This window comes from Delphinus delphis, chromosome 2 (assembly GCF_949987515.2).
Source record: "Delphinus delphis chromosome 2, mDelDel1.2, whole genome shotgun sequence".
NCBI lineage: Eukaryota > Metazoa > Chordata > Mammalia > Artiodactyla > Delphinidae > Delphinus > Delphinus delphis.
Genome location: NC_082684.1, coordinates 94,134,664 through 94,153,208, shown reverse-complemented (window position 1 = coordinate 94,153,208; position 18,545 = coordinate 94,134,664). Strand labels below are relative to the sequence as shown.

The following is an 18,545-nucleotide window of genomic DNA, read 5'->3' as shown; positions in this document are numbered from 1 at the left end:
CTTTTCCTACTTGGGTAGAGGCGCTTTTTCACCTAAAACTTCTCCAAACTTGGCCACTTCCAAGGGAAGGGGCTCAGCCTCGCCGGCTCGCCACGACCTCGCCCGGCTCCACAAGTTCAGGACTCCGGGCGCCCGATGGGGGCGCGGGTGGAGGAGCGGCACCGCCCCCCGGGTATTTAACCCCAGGCTGGAGCGCGCGGGGCGCCGGACGCTCCTGCTCCTCCCCACTAGCGCCTCCCCGCCCTCCTCCCCGCGCTCTCCCGGCGCACCCCACCCTCCGCCCCGCGCTCGCCTGGCAAGCAGGCACCGGCCGGCGGGCTCGGGGAGCGGGGAACGGGGCGCGGGCGGCGCTAGCCTCTGCCGAGCGGCCCCCCGGCCGCGGCCGCAGCGCACTGCCCGGCCGGAGTGCGACGCGGCAGCCCGAGTCCGGACGCCGGCCGGTCCCGTGCGCTCCGCGGACGGGCGGGGGTCTGTGGACGCCCGGCCGGCAGCATGGATTCGGATTCCGGCGAGCAGAGCGAGGGCGAGCCCGGGACCGCCGCAGGTACGAGGGGTCGCAGCAGCCCAGCCGGGAAGGCTGGGGCAGACAGGAGGGGAGGCCGGGGCGGGAAATCGCGAGTATTTCTCGGAGCGGCCAGGCGGGAGGCCGATCCCCAGCAGCCCGATCCTTTCCGGGCCGGGACTGGGATGGCTCTGCGCTGTGAGTTTGCTTTGGGGCTTTCTCCCCATTGCACTCGGGCGCTGGAGGGAGAGTAGGTGCATTTGCGGGTGGCTCTCGGCGCTGCGGGACTCCGGCAGCGGGCTCCGGTCGCCGGGCTGCTGGCGGTGGGGCAGGGTTCGGGTATTCCGCGTCCTGTAGTTTGCTGCAGCGAGGGTTGCTGCATATCTGCTTTTGGAAGTAACTTTCCGAGCGCCGGCCGGCTCCTCGAACCCCGGGCGCCAGGGACGCTGCGGAACAGGTGACCCGCTCCGAGGGCGTGACACGACGCTCTGGGAAGGAAAGGCCCCCGCGGGTGGGCGCGCAGGAGTCAAACCACAGCTCGTGGTTGCGGTTCCCGAAGCTGCTAGATGAGCCGATGCAGAAGCGTTGGCCCATCGCTGCCCTGCATGCGCGGAGGAGGTCCCCACGAAGGGTCCGGGAAGACAGACGCGGCGGCGGCGGCGCGCGGGGTCCCGGCTTCGCCTTTAAGGGACGCCGCCAGCTTTTCACAATCGATAGTTATCGAAGCGACGGGTGGACGCTTACTTAGGAAATAATGAATGTCCTCCCCCTCCTCTCCCTGATACTGAGCAACAGGAGGAAGCCACCCACAGCCTTGGGTCGACTTAACCGCGGGCTCTGCCCCCCTCCACCAGCCCGCTCTGCCCGCCTCCTGCAGGTCCACGGGCGGGAGACCTATGGCCCTCCCACGTGACCGTGGCTCGCCACGCCCTCGTGGCCCTGCAGGCTAGCCCTGGCCAGCAGACCTGTGACCTGAGACCTGGAACCCTCCTGGTACAGGCCTGAGGGCCCGGACTAGTCCCCAGTCTTCCCAGTGTCAGGCCAGTGTCCTGAGGGTGGGGACTGGGTTACCGGAGGCACCGTCAGCCCAGGTGTGGGTGTAGGAAGGCAGGCTCAGGAACCAGGTGGGACAGCGCCAGGAGCTGTACCAAGGGCCCTACGTATACTATTCTCCTTTATCTTCACAGCACCTAGCCAGGTGGTTGTTATCTCCATTTTACAAAGATTCAGAAAGGCTAAGTGGCTTACCCACGAATCAGAGCCAGGGAGTAGCCAAGGGCGGATTGACTCCCTTTATACTGCATCATACCCCTCAGCCTCTCACAGGGTGGCTGTGGTCAACACCTACAGCTGGGTGGGAAGAGATGAGGATGGAGGAAAAGAAAGATGGCATCGTCAAGATGCCCGTGTGTGAGGATGCCTGTGTGTGTGCAAGGGCCACCTGCTTTGTGTAAGTATGTGTGGACATAAGTAATAAACATGAGCCCTTCTCGAACCTGTATGTTCCTGTGACTGTGAAGCACAAAGATCTTGTTTCACAGGTGGCTTGTGGATCTCTTCATATCATTTAAAAGTTCCAGTGGGTGTTTTGTGTCTATCTAAGTATATCTCTAGAGCTCAAAAGGAGGGGGAGTGAGTACATTGACACTGACACTTTACTCTCTCAAAATCGGAGGAACTAACATGCTCTCCCTACTCTCACCCTCAGATCTTTCATGCCAGTTGATGGAGAAGGGGAGGAGGATAAGGAGGCTTTGAGAAAGAGGAGGGGAGGGGAAGGGGGGGGCAGGAGACACTCAGAAGAGTTGGTACTTGGATGAAAGGGGAGGGAAGGAGTTCTTAAGAGTCCAGTTGCTTCTCCCCACAGCCTGCCCAGCAAGGAGTATCCCAGGGTGTTCATGTGTGTTTGTGTCAGAAGACCTCTGCACAACTAACAGCAGTTGTGACTACTGAGGTCAGATGGGTCTGATGAAGAATAGGGCAGCCAGCTCTCTGAGCTGTCACCATTTGTTTGTGCCTTACTGTTTTCTACAGTCATTTCTTCTTCCTCTCTGTGCTTGAATCTCAAGTTGAACATTTATTTGAATGTCACAAGCCATTCTGCTAAATGGCATTCAGTCTCCCTCATTATTTTCAGTCTTAAAGTATTCTTCGTGACAAAGCTTCAAAACTAGTTGCTAATGCATCGCCTTGCTATGGCTGCATCCTATCAAATGGAAACTCCTGTTGCAGCTTCAGATACTGGTTAAATTATCCATAGGAGTTGACCATTGTTCCTGTAAGTAACATGACATTCATCTGTGGACCTGTATCTGTGCAAGCTGGATGGGTTTATAACTGAGAAGCACAGCAGAGGAAGTGGGATCTCTCGAAGTATTAACGTGTGTGTCTGTGTGTACCTACCTCACAGGGAGATAAGATGAAGGGCTGCTTCCTCCTCAGTGCCCTCCCCTTCCTGAACTTATGAAAAAGCCCTGCCATAAGACAGACCTTATTAAGGTCCTGAGCCTGGACTCTGGAATCAGAAAGACTCAGGTCTCAATCTCTACCTGACGGGCAAGTTACTTAACATCTCTAAACCTCAGTTTCCCCCTCTGTAAAATGGGGAAACAATAGTACAAGCCCGGGGTGGGGGGGGGATGTGAGGATTAAATAACACATGAAAAGTGTTCCTCCTGGTAATCATTCAGTAAATGGCAGCTGCTATTTTTATCACCTGATTGGATTATGTTGTAAGAACACTGCTAAATAATGTACCCCAGAGCTTTGTAAAATGTAAATCACTAGGCATGTGTGAAAAAATTCGTATTATTGTCGTTATTATCACATTAATGTAACTGCCTAAGGAGATTTGTTTTGAATTTTATCCTTTTCACTCTCTCATTCCCCACCCGCCCCCCCCCTCTTTGTTTGGGGGAAGTTATTTTTAAGGTACGTCTTCTCATGCACATCATCTTCCAGCTGAAGTCATAAAGATGGGAACATTCAAAACTACTGCTTTCACCATCCTTTGCTTTCAGCTCTAGAGAAACTTGCACAAAGTAGAGAAGGTGGCCTTACCCAGTCCACCTGATAACCTGGAGATTAGCCACTTTCATGCCACTTCCAATAGAAGAAGAGGCGTTAATTGCCCCCCACACACTGGTGCACCTTTTCCCTTCAAGGTAACAGGAGAAACAGGAGGTACTCACCATTCTCCTCTCCATTTTTGCCCATGTCGTAGCCTTCCCAGTCAAAAATTGGCAGAGTGAGGAAATCTCTGAGCACCACCTACTCTTTACTGTACCCCTTTCAAGAGACTTTTCCAAAGAGCTCCCCAGTATCTGCTGTGCAGCTCTCTCATCAAGCAATACCCTGCATAGGAAGTAAAGGGGGTGTGTATGGATGAGATTTGTCTTAATCTGCATTTTCTGTTTTTCAGGAAGCACAGGATGGTGCTTCTAAGTCATTCTGCTGCCTGCAGCTCTCCTCTGCCTTTCTGTCATTTTATGGTTCTTTCTATGATAAGGAAAGAGGGTTTATGGAACACTGGATTCTTTCCAGAGACCCAACTTGGCAGTCTCTCCTTTGACAAACCCACCATCCATCTCTCAGAAATCCTAGAGCTTGGTGTATTAACTCGGCAATGATTTGAGTCTTTCCTAGGAAATAACAAGCGAGTAAACATTAGCAGTGTCCGCTTTTTCCCTTTCTGACTTATAAGACAGAGATAGTCTACCCAGCTCAAGAGGACAAGCTCCTTCCACCCAGAGCTAGGTGGTCTGGGGCAGTCAAGCTGATGGAGCATCCCTGTGGCTGGGTAGGTGCTACAGAAAAGCATTTCTGTGTGATGGAATCAGGATGTGGTAGGGAAACTTCAAAATAATAAAAGAAGTAGGAAAACAGCAGGCCGCTGACTTTGTCCTTCCTGTCTTTCCCATCGCCTCGGTCCTAAGCTTGGTCCTTGTGAACAAAGTGGCAAGGAGTGGGTAGGATTCAATAGTTGGCCAAGAGGAGACAAGACGTTTCAGAAGTCAGACACCATTGAGCAAAGGCACAGATAAACAGGGAGGTGACTGGAGTGGAGGACATATACTAAGGAGTACTGGGAAGTAAAGTTAGGTGAGTGTAGGGAGAGCCACTGACAATAGGGGGTCTTAATAACTAGTACCTGATGGTGCCGAAGGAGCCCCCGTTGAGCTGATAGTAGAGCAGAGACATGACCGACTGAGATCTGGGTTTTCAGAAGCCACATCAGACAGACATGAAGTGCAGGGATGGCCTAGGCTTGGAGCCTCATGGCCACACAATCGGAGGGGATGGTAGCACTAAGCGAGGCAGAAGAGGAAGGATGCAAATGCCATTTCAGAGAAACAAACAACAGAAGTTGGTGACAGATTGTACAAAAGCAGTAAAAGGAGAGGGAGAGTGGAAGGGGACTGGCATGTTGAGTTGGGCTGAAGCAGGGAAATGCAGGGACTGGCTTCCCCACCCTGCCAGTGCTTCTTTTCTTTCCATCAGACACTTAATAGTGGTTACTTAAATTTTCTTAAAGGTGCTTTTCCCCTGTAGACAGTAAATTATGCTGGGGCATTGGTTTTGGAGGATCATGAGGTTCTGGAGTTTGTTGATTCTCATTGGGTTATTCATGGAGGCTATTCAGTAACCTTTGTCAACTGACAGAGTAACCTTTGACGATTGATGGACTGGCCGACCAAGGGCAGGGACCACCTGGGGATGATGTACTACTTGGCTATTAGTCATAGTCCCAGGTCTTGTTCTTATCTGTGGACATTTTCAGGGGCCTCTGCCTCATCCACATAGTGGGCTGCTTTGAGGGTCAGGGCCTTGTCTTGTGCTTTCATGTTCCCAAGGTTATATGGACATAATAAATGAATGAGCATCTTGAGGAGCCTCCTGAACTCTGCACTAAAAGGCCAGACAGGCAGCCAGAAACCTGTCCTATAAAGTAGAACTGCCAACGCTGTCCTTCAGTGTTTTGCTTCAGTGTTTTAAGATTTCTTGCACTGTCTGGGACTCTGTGTTGGGAAGTATTGGGAAGTGCAAAGAGAGATAAGGACATAGTCCATCCTGTCTCCAGGGCTTGGGATCAGATAGGGAGATAGGAAGCATATACCGATGGCCACATCTTAAGCCAGTGCCAGAAGACTCTCACCCCCTTGCCCTGGGATTATACCCTGGCTGTGTCTCTGTTTATATGTTCTCTCTTGACACCATCCACTTTCCACTGTGTGCTTCACAGTTATTCCTGTACATGTCTCATCTCTTGTACTGGCCTTCGCTCCCTAAGGAGGTAAAGACTGGGTAAAGACTGGGTCTTTTGCACCTGTATCAGCACCCACAAACACCACCTGCGTGCCCTAAACACAGCGGTAGGTTGCTGGCTGGCTGGCTGGCTAGATAGGTGGACGGATGTATAGATGATATTGCAGGTTGGTTCCCCAGGAAGCAGACTCTGAGATGGAGGTTAGCATGCAGTGTGTTTATTTGGGGATGCTCTTGGGATCAATACCTGGGAAAGAGAAAGGGAGGGGAGGGATGCCAGACTGGGCAGAGTGAGAAGCTGAGCTGCAATGCAGATCCAACAATAGCCTCGAGCTCTGGAGCTGGAAAACCCTTCAGAACTGAGTTGGGGGACTTCCCTGGTGGTACAGTGGTTAACACTCCACACTCCCAATGCAGGGGGCCCAGGTTTGATCCCTGGTCAGGGAACTAGATCCCACATGCTGCAACTAAAGATCCCATGTGCCGAAACTAAGACCCAGTGCAGCCAAATAAATAAATGTTAAAAAAGAAAAAAGAAAAAAGAACTGAATTGGGGTGAGGGGCCAGGCCTTTATATCCCCTGACACAATGATTAGTCATTAGATTCATGCCATCCCTGCATCTTGGGCGAAGCTGTTCCCTTCAGCTGAGGGCTGTCTGCAGACATCACTACCAGCAGCTTGTGAAGTGCTTAGTCCTTCATTCCGGAAGGGAACCTGGGCCGTACGTACATCGTACATCGTGCATTCACCACAGATGGCCTCCAAAGTTCCTCAGGGATGTTTCATGATGGATGGCAGCCCTGCATACGGGCAGAGTTCAGGGGATAGTTGTTGAGCTATAAACATTATCTAGACCTCATTAGGGCAATTTAGATAGCCAGATGGAATTAGCCATTTTAGACCTCACAGATCCAATAGATATTGGCTGATCCTCTGTTTTGTGTTCAGTGTGTGGAGGTGCTATGGTAGTACACCGAAATGGAATTAGATGTGGCCCCGCCCTCAAGAGGCTTGCAGCCAAAGGGAGAGAAAACACCCACCCAAAAGGAATCTGCAAGACTGGGCGGCATCAGCAATAAACAGTGTCGGTTTTGGAGCACGGGGCATCGTGGCTTGGGGTTCTGGTGGGGAGGCTTCATGGAGGAGATGGGCCTTGAGGATCGCCTGGAAGGAGTGAAGGATTTAGATGGGGGAGAAGAGCAAGTCAGGGGAAACAGAGGAGGTGGCAAGGACAGGAGCCTGTGAGAAGCATGGCCTGGAGCAGTGGGGCCCCCTTAGAGGGCTAAAAGAGAGGAGAGGGCGGACCTGCTCAAAACATAACACTGGATGTTGCAGTGATTGTGGCCAGCATGTAAGTTTCTGGGAGCTGGAGACAGAATGTGTGTGTAAATGTAAAGCTCTATTTCCTACTTTATTTTTCTCTAAAAACACGGCGCCTGCTGTTTTATTTCTCATCAAAACCAAATCATAGTCACACTTCCCATTAGCACTTTTCTCTAACTGGTTCATTGTCCTACAGAGTTACCATTGGCTCCCATTTGAATTCACATGTAAATCTCTTTAAAGACCCTATATACATAATTTTGTTTTGTTTTTCAGTCACTTGGCTTCCAACTCTTTCTGTAAAATGCCTGTGTAGGTGGGTGTTTGGGCTGTATTCTGTACAAGTATAGAAATAAAGGATAGAGAAGAAGAATATAAAAAATAAGTTTCCTGTGATACCTCAATCCAAGAAAACATATGAGAGTGAGTACCTTTTCCCCAACATATATTAAGACATGCCTCCAAAATATATTATTTTTTTATACATCAGACATGCTCTTTTTAGGCAACTGCATAACACAAATTCTGAAACTGCTTTAGAACAATCTTCACGTTCATATTGGGTTTCCTAAACATCATTGCCTGGGAATAAATTTGAGCCTGTTCATGGAAAATCTAGTGTGCAGACTATAAACATGGAAGGCTTGGCAGCACAGAAAGTGCTAGACACACCCTAATAGAAACCAGTATTTTGTAATTCAGTTCTCCAGGAAAAAAAAGGAGACACTTTGGTGGTATCCAAATACTGGTTTAAACAGTTGAAAAACCACAGCAGCAGCCACTAGCTTCTAGGTTGTCTTCTGGAAAGTAAAATACGCTTTCCGGGAAACTATTCTAGCCCCGAAAGGAAGCATTTTGGTGATGCGTAGCTTCATGGAGACTCCCAGTTGATATCTGTATGGTAGAGGCATCCAGTTTCATGTGCAGGAGGAAATTCTGTAAAAGGTTGTTCTGGTGAGCACACATGTCCTGCATCCCTGATTTGGGGCCTGGGAGTTATGCTGGGAAGGTAAACAGATTTTCAGTGAATAATATGGGAGGGAAGTGATGGGGGCTGTCTGCTGGCCTCTGCATCAGCTTTCCTACCACGTTTGAGTCTGGTTCCTTGGAGTAACGTTAAGAAAGTCAGGGAGAGAAGGCTGGGGTTCAGGTTACAGGGTAGAGAAACTAGGTTTAAGAAGTTGTGCATATATCAAACAAGATGAGAAATTGTGAGGATAGTCTTTACCAGCCAGAGTCCAGCCCCAGAGGGCTAGTACTGAATGTAAAATAATAATGATGTTTTGAATTTTTATTTAATTTTCTATTAATTAAGCACATACAATGTATTTCAGACTGGGTTAACTGTTTATATGGTATTTAAGCCTTCTATAGACCTTCTGGGCTAGGTACTATAAATAACCCCATTTTATAGACCAGGAAACTGAGGCACAGAGAGATTAAGTAATTTGCTCAGGGATGTGCAGCTTCTCAGTGGGTATGAAGCCAGTCTAACTAACTCCAAAAACAGTGCTCTTTACCAGGTAGACTATGTAGTTAGATCAATGGATGCCACCAGGTTCCTTTACATCCCCCACCAGCTCCCACAGGGCCCTCAGACCGTTAAGTTCCTTCATTAGCCTCCTTCTGGTAGGTTAGGACATTAGATCTCCAGAAAGCCCTGCTTTAAGCTGCAGACATTACCTGCGGTGGCCCAATAACACATGGGCAAGGATGGGCTGTCACAGGCTCCAGAACAGGGGCTGGTGAGGGTTGGTTTGGGAGGGAAGATGAGGGGAGCAGCACAAAGCAGCTGTCAGAGAGAGAAGGTCCTGGGAGGACCCTGCAGCCACGTTCATGTCTAGGGTCCTGGGAACCTGGTGGGTGGTGAATGTGGCAAACCCCAAGAGGAGAGAAGGGTTGAGAAGCAGAGTCAAGAGAGGTGCAAAGACAAACAAATGTTCCCTCTATCAGAGTGTACTTAGGTTGGGTCCTAAAGTACTTTTTCCACTCCAGCATTTAGAATCATTCCAGATACAGAATCCCTAGGACAGGGTGACCAGTTGGATTCAAGGGCAAGAGAAAACTCGAAGATAAGACTGTAGTGCAATGAAGAGAACTTGAGATTCTGAGCTGGACAACTGGGGTTTGAGTTTTTAGTGGTGTCTCTTACGTATTGTTTTTTAGTGACATTTATTTTCCACCAAAGGAATGCAAGCTCATGGTAGAATATGTGAAAATAGTACAAAGAGGAAAATCAGATTGAGCCCTAAGAATAGATGTGCTTTTCCAGAAGAATGTCGTCCAAAAGCAGTCCTGAAAAGATGCAAGAGACCTTTATTTGGGGAAGAAGGGGTTTTGTAAGAAAACAAGAGTCCCCCTTCTGAAATATTTACTTGGGGACACTAAGAACATTGGCTACACTGCCAGGCAGCATCAGAACCAGAATTGGAGCCCACACACTCTGGCTCCTCTATCATTCCCCCAAAACATATATAATGTTTTAAAAGGATCAGAGTTATTCTGGGTGTTGGGATATCTAAGGGACCCCTGCTATGTTTCCTTCTGACACCTTCCACTGTGTTCTTGACACCCCTCCCCCCTTTTCCTCTCCTGAGCTTTCTCCCTCCCAGCACAGCTGCCCAGAGGTCAGACACTACAGGCCCACACCAGGCCCTTCCCGTGTACCCAGCCCACTTTCCAGGTCAGGAGAGCCCTACACGGAGCCCTCAGAAGATTCTTACATTTTTTTAATACCCGAGAGGAATTTGGTAGATTTTACAGATGCACAGTGACAATTGCAAAGGTTAGTTTACTTTAATAGCTTCCAGCTTCAGAAATAGATTTATTGGCCTCTAGTTCTCCAATTATGTTTTTAATCTTTGTTTAAATTGATTTTTCATTTTGTAAGGAAAGAGGGAAATTTGTTCATCTGTGTTAGCCTCTCTCACCCTTAATGTTTAATTCAGTGATTCAATCTCAGTCACATGAAGCAGGCAGAGCTAAGTTAATACAGAGTCAACTTTTAGCGAGCCCAGAGCAGTATCTGATGGGAATTAAACCTGAATTTTCTTGACTTTTTTTTTCCTTTTGATTTCTCTGACTTTGTATAATCCTGGTTTCCCTGCACGCCTCCTCAATTGCTCCTTCTGCATCCCTCATTAATATCTTTTTCCTACCTGTGTCTCCTAAGGCTGAGCTCTCGGCCTTGTTCTTTTCTACCAATACACTTTCATTTGGAAAAGACCACCCGTTTTTCCAGCGTGAAGCTAAAGATTCCCAAAGCTGTGGTCTAACACGTTCCTCTCTCCAGAGCAAGAATCCTGCCTTTCAGAGTCGTCTGGACCTCATCTTCTCACTGTCCAAGAGACACGTCAACTCAGCACAGCTACACCCGGACTGTTAACTTTCCATCACTTTCTCTCAACAACTCTGGTGGCCTCACCAGCTGCCAAGTCATTCAGAGTTAAATTGTGAAGTCATAAGAACAATGAAATATCCTACACACATGATTTCATAGCAAAACCAGGACATGGAGAAAGCAGGTATTATTTACAGTTTACAGATAAAGAAACAGATGCACAGAGATTACCCCAAATCACAAAGTAAGTGGTAGATTTTCATTATTTAAAGCTGCTCCCCCCAAAGGGGGAGCAGAAACAAATCTAAATATCCAACCTAAACATATAGGTAAATATTCAATTAAATAGTTATTGAATTACTAAATACATAATGACATTTCCACACAGAGGAATATTACTCAGCTGCTAAGAAAACTTAATTTGAAAAACATGTTATAGGTGTTTGCATTATAATGTATGAAGAAAGCTTGATAAAATATATATACATGTATATTTATTTATTCATGCATATATGCCCACATACCTATATATACATACACCCCTTTTTTAAAGATTTTATTGAAGTATAATTGATTTACAGTGTTGTGTTTAATTTCTGCTGTACAGCTAAGTGACTCAGTTAAACATATATATATTCTTTTTCATCCTTTTCCATTATGGTTTATCACAGGATATTGAACATAGTTCCGTGTGCTATACAGTAGGACCTTGTTGTTTATCCATCCTATATATAATAGTTTACATCTGCTAATCCCAAACTCCCAATCCATCCCTCTCCCCACTCCCCCAGCAACCACACGTCTGTTCTCTATGTTTGTGAGTCTGTTTTTGTTTCATAGATCAGACACCCCTTTTTTATAGAGAGAAGGGGAGGAAAATCTCTCCCTCACATTCACATACATGCATTTTTTTTTAATGCTGGAACAGAATTAACCATTCTATATGATGAGTTTATAGGCAATTTTAATTTCCTTCTTTGTGCTTTCCTTCCAGATTTTTTCTCAATGAGTATGTATAACTTTCAGCAGGTTATTATTTTAAAAACAACCACCGAATGAGATTCAGTGGACTTATCCGTCCTCTGTGATCCACTTTCCCATAAGGCCAGGCCTCAGTGGGTCCTTCCTGCCTGCCCACTGGTGGGGGTGTGATTCCAGGCTTCTCTCTTCAGCCTTCTTCCTACCCACCCATTGCCCTGGCTTCAGCTCTGCAGCCTCTCTCCCCCTCATCACACCCTCCCCTCTGAGCCCACCTGGCCTGGGCCCTCACACCAGGTAGAGGAAGTATAAATAGTCAAGGTGGATGATGAGCTCATAGGTTTGAAGCCAAGGGCACCAGAGCCTCACCGGCCAAACAGACCTGCTGGGTGAGCTTGCTGACGCCGCCATTTTGGCTCTAGACTGTGGCCTTACTGTTGCTCACTGACCAGCAGTGTGTGTAGCTGGCATCCCTGACGCTCGCTCCCTCCCTGACCCCCATCCCAAACATGAATGACTTTCACTTTCCACTTGTTCATCTACACATTGATTTTGTGTCTTTATTACTTTTACAATTAAAAAAAAAGAGGGGGGCATTTAAAATTCTGTTATAACAGGATTATTTGCTTTTAGTAGGTATTGGTCTGCCACCCCCAAGTTTGGTCTTTCCCAAAAAACTCATTATTGAAAAGTTATATGAGGGACTTCCCTGGTGGTCCAGTGGTAAAGAATCGCCTTCCAATGCAGGGGATGGGGTTTCAATCCCTGGTCAGGGAACTAAGATCCCACATGCCGCGGGGCACCTAAGCCCACATGCCACAACTACTGAGCTCACACCCCTCAACTAGAGAGCCCACATGCTGCAAACTACAGAGCCCATGCGCTCTGGAGCCCATGCGCCACAACTACAGAGCCCATGTGCTACAACTAGAGAAAAGAAAAAACCCGCACGCCACAACCAGAGAGGAGCCCGTGCACCTTAACGAAGAACCCGCACACCGTAACAAAGAGCCCGCACATTGCAACGAAAGATCCCACGGGCCTCAGTGAAGATCCTGCATGCCACAACTAAGACCTGATGCAGCCATAAATAAATAAATAAAATTCCTTTAAAAAAAAAAAGCTATATGATAATATTATATGTATCTATTTCTGAAGGAATTAGACAGAAATGTATTGAGGTCTTGTAATAACCTATAATGGAAAAGAATCTGAAAAAGAATATCTGTAACTGAATCACTTTGCTGTACACCTGAAACTAACACAACATGGTAAATTAACTATACTTCAATTTTAAAAAAAGAAAATGTATTGAGGATTTCTTGTGCATCTTGGAGCTGAAGATAAGAGATATCATGGTCCCGGTATTCCTCACTGCCTCCCTGTCTCCACCTTATTTTACTCTAGTCCATCAAATAGGGGTAGCCCAGTCAGGAAGCTTGTAGAAAACAGAAGTGCTCACCCTTTAGACTCACATTTATCAGAGTTTCTAACCTAGTTTTAAATTAGCCCCAAGCACCCTTAATGATTGATTTTCCCCATCAGCCAGGATTTTGTCTATCTTTACTTTTTTTTTTTTTTTTGCGGTACGTGGGCCTCTCACTGCTGTGGCCTCTCCATTGCTGAGCACAGGCTCCGGACGCGCAGGCTCAGCGGCCATGGCTCACGGGCCCAGCCAATCCAAGGCATGTGGGATCTTCCCGGACTGGGGCACGAACCCGTGTCCCCTGCATCGGCAGGCGGACTCTCAACCACTGCGCCACCAGGGAAGCCCTATCTTTACTTTCTTGATTTATATTATAAAATATAATTATTTTACCCCTTTTCAGATTTAAAAACATAATATATATTAACTATGCATTTTCAACCCTTCCAGAAAAGTTCTTCCTTCCATTAAAAAAAAAAATCACTTTCTTAATCTTCAAGAGGAAAGCAGTATGAGTTTCCTTATTAAGCAGCCATATTGTCTTATTAATGGCAAGTGGGTGAATATGACCACTGTGATTTTTAAGGGAGAGATAAGAGGATGTGAGAGGCAGAATAATTGAGATAGGAGTAAATTCTTACAGAAAGCAGGTGTTTATGTCGAGAATGATGGATGGTACATCCTAAGACCAGCAGGTGTAGTAAGCACCCAGGCATTATCTCTAGAGAGTTGTCACCCAGCTTTCCCTTCACCCCAGGAGGCAAGTCAGTGATGGGCTGATGCTGATGCATGAAGAAGTCTAGTTCCAACCATCCTTGGTTTTCTTTGTTTCATTTTTGTTATTTAAAAAAAAAAAAAAAACCTCTCCACATAAATATAGCTCTGCCATATTGTTGTAACCCAAGAGAGTGGCTGAGGTCTGAGCCAAGCCTGAAGAGGGGTGAAGGTTGGTGATCATTAGGGGCCGAGACTGTCATACAGGCAGGATGCAGGCCAGGCAAGGACTAAATGCAGCTGGTCAGGGGGTTGGGTCATGTGGCAGGGAAGCCAGAGGGGCAAGGGGCTGTAGGCCAGGCCCATGCTCTTGAGGGTCACTTGGCCTGCAGCAGGTCTGCCAGTCACAGCTGCCCCGGCCTTCTTGGGCCTCTCCACCCGGATAGTAGCCCCTTTTAATATTAAAGAGTACAAAACTTTGAGAAAAGCTGGCTTCCAGCAGGGGCCCTCTGACCTCTGACCTCCACCCCAGGAGCAAGTCCTTCTCCTGACTTCCCTTCCAGCCCATCTCCCTGGCCCCAGATCTCCCTGCCTCATCCTTGGTGCCTCCCTTCCCTGCAGCCCCTCGCACCCAGGTGCTCCTCTCCATTTCCTCTGCCTTGGTCCCCCCACCCATCGCACGAGCCCTCCTGGGTGCTAGAGGGACTAAGGCAGTGGAAACTTGGAGATGGAGAAGTATGGCTTGTGAGCGGAGACTTGTCATGAAGCGAAGATCTTTAAGCTTCCAGAGAGAAAAACCAGGCCCTTAACGCACTAGTTTTCCAAATAGCAACACCGAGGGCTAAACAACAATGGTGCAGTGTCTTTGAATTCTCAAGGTGAATGACTGGTGATGTAGAGTTCTGAACCCAGTCAAACCATCAGTCAAGTGTGCGGCTAGACTACAACAGCAGTCCCCAACATTTTGGCATCAGGGACCGGTTTTGTGGAAGACAATTTTTCCACGGACCTGGTGGGGGTCGGGGGGAGGATGGTTTCCGGATGATTCAAGCACATTACATTTATTGTGCACTTTATTTCTATTATTATTACCTTGTAATATATAATAAAATAATTATACAACTCACCATAATGCAGAATCAGTGGGAGCCCTGAGCTTGTTTTCACTTGCCACTCACTGATAGGGTTTTGGGTTCTTTTTTAAACATCTTTATTGGAGTATAATTGCTTTACAATGTTGTGTTAGTTTCTGCTGTATAACAAAATGAAGCAGCTATATGCATACGTACATCCCCATATCGCCTCCCCCTTGCATCTCCCTCCCACCCTCCTTATCCCACCCCTCTAGGTGGTCTCAGAGCACTGAGCTGATGTCCCTGTGCCATGCAGCTACTTCCCACTAGCTCACTGATAGGGTTTTGCTGTGAGCCTGCAAGCAATTGATTTATTATGGTCTCTGTGCAGTCAGACCTCTCTGCTAATGATAATCTGTATTTGCAGCTGCTTCCCAGCGCTAGCATCACTGCCTCAGCTCCACCTCAGATCATCAGGCATTAGATTCTCCTAAGGAGCACACAACCTAGATCCTTCACACCCATAGTTCACAGTAGGGTTCGCGGTCCTATGAGAATCTAATGCCACCGCTGATCTGACAGAAGGCGGAGCTCAGGCGATAATGCGAGCGATGGGGAGCGGCTGTAAATACAGATGAAGCTTCGCTCACTCGCCTGCCGCTCACCTCCTGGTGTGCGGCCTGGTTCCTAACAGACCATGGACTGGTACCAGGGGATTAGGGACCCCTGGACTAAAGTCATTGTATGATAAGTTAGATCTCAAAAAAATTACCTTACCGTGTTCCCTTCCTCAGGGAGCTGCCAGGTCAGGAGTCAGCCAACTGAGGCTCCCAGGCCCAGTCAAGCCTGTTCCCTGCTTTTGTATGTCCAACAAGCTAAAAGCATTTTTACTTTTTTTAATGGTTACATTATAAATGGTTTTATAGGTACCTTTTGATACTTTGGGCCCTTTATTCTCTAGCCCTTTAAGGTAGTTTGCTGATGCCTGTGCTGGACAAAGTGTTCCACTGAAATGGAGAGCAAGTTAAGAAAGAGGAAGCCGTAAGACCCAAGAAGCAGGAGATGGACACAGGAGAGAAGGGATGAAGGAGGAAGGGAGAACCAGGCTGAGAGCCTGGAGCAGGCTTAGAGGGAAATGCACCCGGATTTGCACCAGAGCACAAAGCGCTCCCAGAAGAGTCTCCAAAAAAGAAGACTGAAGTGGTAGATTAGTTGATGTGTTTGAACCTTTTGAGAAGAACCTTATATTCTGCTAAGAATTTTGAGAGTGAATTAGATAGAAAACTAATCAAAAGAAAAACAAGGCAGTGCTTAACGCCTGGGAGAACAAGATGAATAAGAAAGGAAATGCAGTCATGGAAGTTATAGAACATACATGACTCAGCTATGAATGGCATCTCAATCCCAGTAATGTAATCACTGAAGTTTGATTTAACCAAATATTGAAATAGAATCAAATCGGAAGGTGGAAGGAGAAATGAATGGAGAAGAGAGCTAAATTCTCACCTTCCTTAATAGGAAGTTAAAAGCAAATAAAATCAAGAACTAACAGTATAAGCATGTAATTTAAATATGTAGAGGTAATTATTAGTTGCAACAGCTAAAATAATTTAAAGTGTTTTGCCTCCAAAGAGCCAGCATCAGAAGTGGGCCAGAGGATGCTGCATTTTGTTATAAGCCTTATAGAATGGTTTGACTTTTTAAATAATGTACCTTTTTAAATAATGTAATATTACTTTGAAAATAAGTTTTTAAAAATAAAATGAAAAAGAAAAGTGACTGGTCAGCCCAGGGCGACCATGCCCAGGTGGGGAAGGGGCACAGTGGGGCAACCTCAGGCCCCTGAGTGGAGGAAGTAGGCGTCAGTGTCCCGAGGCCCCGCCAGCTCCAGTTATCATTATTTTTCCTGACATGAGTGTGAGTGCATTTCAATAAAATGTCAAGACTGTTAGCCATTCGTTCATGCAACAGTCTCTATGTTTCAATACCTGGCTAAAGTTGCAGCAATGAATAAATCATGATTCCTGCCCTCAAGGAGTTCACAGACTGGTGAGATATAAAGTCACTCATCCAGCCAATGGATGATTGCTCTCCATGGTGATAAGAATATACCAGAGGGAAAGGTGGTTGCAGAGAAAAGTCCTTCAGAGGTCAGAAGTCCTTCAAGGGAGCCCTGGAGGGTGAGGGGGGAGCCGATGTCCAAGCACAGGGGAACAGAATATGCACAGGTGCAGAGGGGACCCAGGCATAACAGAGCAGGACAGGTGACACCTATGTGTGGCCTGAAGTCAGAAGCTCAGAGTTTGTAGAGGATGAAGCTGGAGAGATGAACAGAAGATAGATTATCAGCTCAGCAACCAGCATGCCATGCTCAAGTGTCTGGACTTTGTCTTCAAGGTCATGGGAAGCCAGTCAGTGTTCTCTCTGGTGGAGTAGCATCATCAAAGCCAGTTCTCATCCCAGTGTGGAAATTAGAATGGAAGCTGCAGTAGAGAGGTAAGTGAGGAGATGGACAATCATTCAGGTGAGAAATGATGAGGGTCAGTACTAAGGTGGTATCAGTGAGACAGAGAAAGGCGGATACAATTGAAGATGTGAAGGAGGCTGAATTGACAGTCTGATGCCCCATTAGATGTGGGAGGTGAGAGAGAAAGAAGGCAAAGATGGCCCCCAGGTTCTTGTCCAGACACTGGGCAGGTGGCAGGGCCACATATAATACAAGGAGGAGGGTGCAGGGGGAGTGGGAGAAAGGGGATGAGGGAAGTTTTGAGCATGTGGAGGGTGAGAGGTCTGTGGGAATCTAGGTGGAGAGGTCTGGCAAGCAGTAACCTGTGGGGGTGGGCAAGCGGTGACATCTCACACTCAGGGACAGTGCGTGGCAAGAGAGAAGAGGGCCTTGAGTAAACTCAGAACACCTAGACTTCAGGCATGGACAGAGGAAAAGGAGTCCTGGCAAAGGCTGAGAAGGACCAAGAGGGGAGATCAGGAAAGCAGAGAATGAGGGAGGTTCGAGTGCCACTAGAGGTCAGGTGAGCCAAGGACCCAGGTGTGTGTCTCGGGGTGCTGCTGGCATTCCCTGTCCCAGAAATTACAGGATAGTTAGCATATCTGGCCCCGCCCACTAATGCCTGTAGAACCCTCCACTCACGTGCTGTGACAACAAAAATGTCTTCCCATGTTTCCAAACACTCCTCATGGACAATTAGAAGGCACTTGGTGACCTTGTGAGAGCCATTGCCATTGAGTTTGGGGTGAAAGCCAAGGAAGGACAAGACCACAGTTCCTCTGTCCTACTGTGGCCGTCCCTCCTCAGGCCTCTTCCTGGGCCCTCAGGCTCTCCTCTCCTCAATCCCCATTCTTTTCCCCATGACATCACTTCCTGGGCTGACCAGTCAGTGTTGGGTTTTGAGGTTTAAATCTAAATATTATTGAGCTCCTTCTATGTGCCAGGGACACCATGGTGGACACAGCAGTCCAGGTTCCCCGTTCCTGGAACTTGCAGTGAACAAACAGGTGACACCAGGTGGGAGGTCCTTGAACAGGCCCCAAGTAGAGAATTTGTTCTGGATAGAGGGAGGGCTCAGGGGAGGGGTGGGAAAGAGGATAGCAAGGGGTGCTTGGATCTGGAGAGAACATGCACCAAGCAATGGGTGAGACCAGGAAAAGGATGAGCTACTTTCTCTTGGGGGCAGAGAAGTGGGATAACAGGGATGTGAGTCCTGATGAGAAGAACTGGTCCTAGGGTTTTGGATACAACTCCTGTATGCAGCTGCGTCAGCACAGGGCAGCCTGCTGGGGCTGACCATCTGCAACTTGGTCTTTGGGTGCTGAGGTCAGCACAGGGAGAAGCCTTGGGGAGAGCCTGCTGACCGCTGCTCTGTGGCAAGCACAGGCTGACGTCTGACAGAGGAGTCAAGGGCCC

General features: G+C 47.8%; 1 protein-coding gene across 1 annotated transcript in view; it reads left to right on the top strand.

The window, feature by feature from the left end:
* Positions 1 to 210: 210 nt before the first annotated feature.
* Positions 211 to 18,545, top strand: part of TNFAIP8L3 (TNF alpha induced protein 8 like 3) — a 39,979-nt gene continuing 21,644 nt past the window's right edge. The window contains exon 1 of the mRNA XM_060005244.1: positions 211 to 544. Coding sequence (XP_059861227.1) covers positions 493 to 544 — 52 coding nt within the window. The 5' untranslated portion in view covers positions 211 to 492. The remainder of the gene's footprint in view (positions 545 to 18,545) is intronic.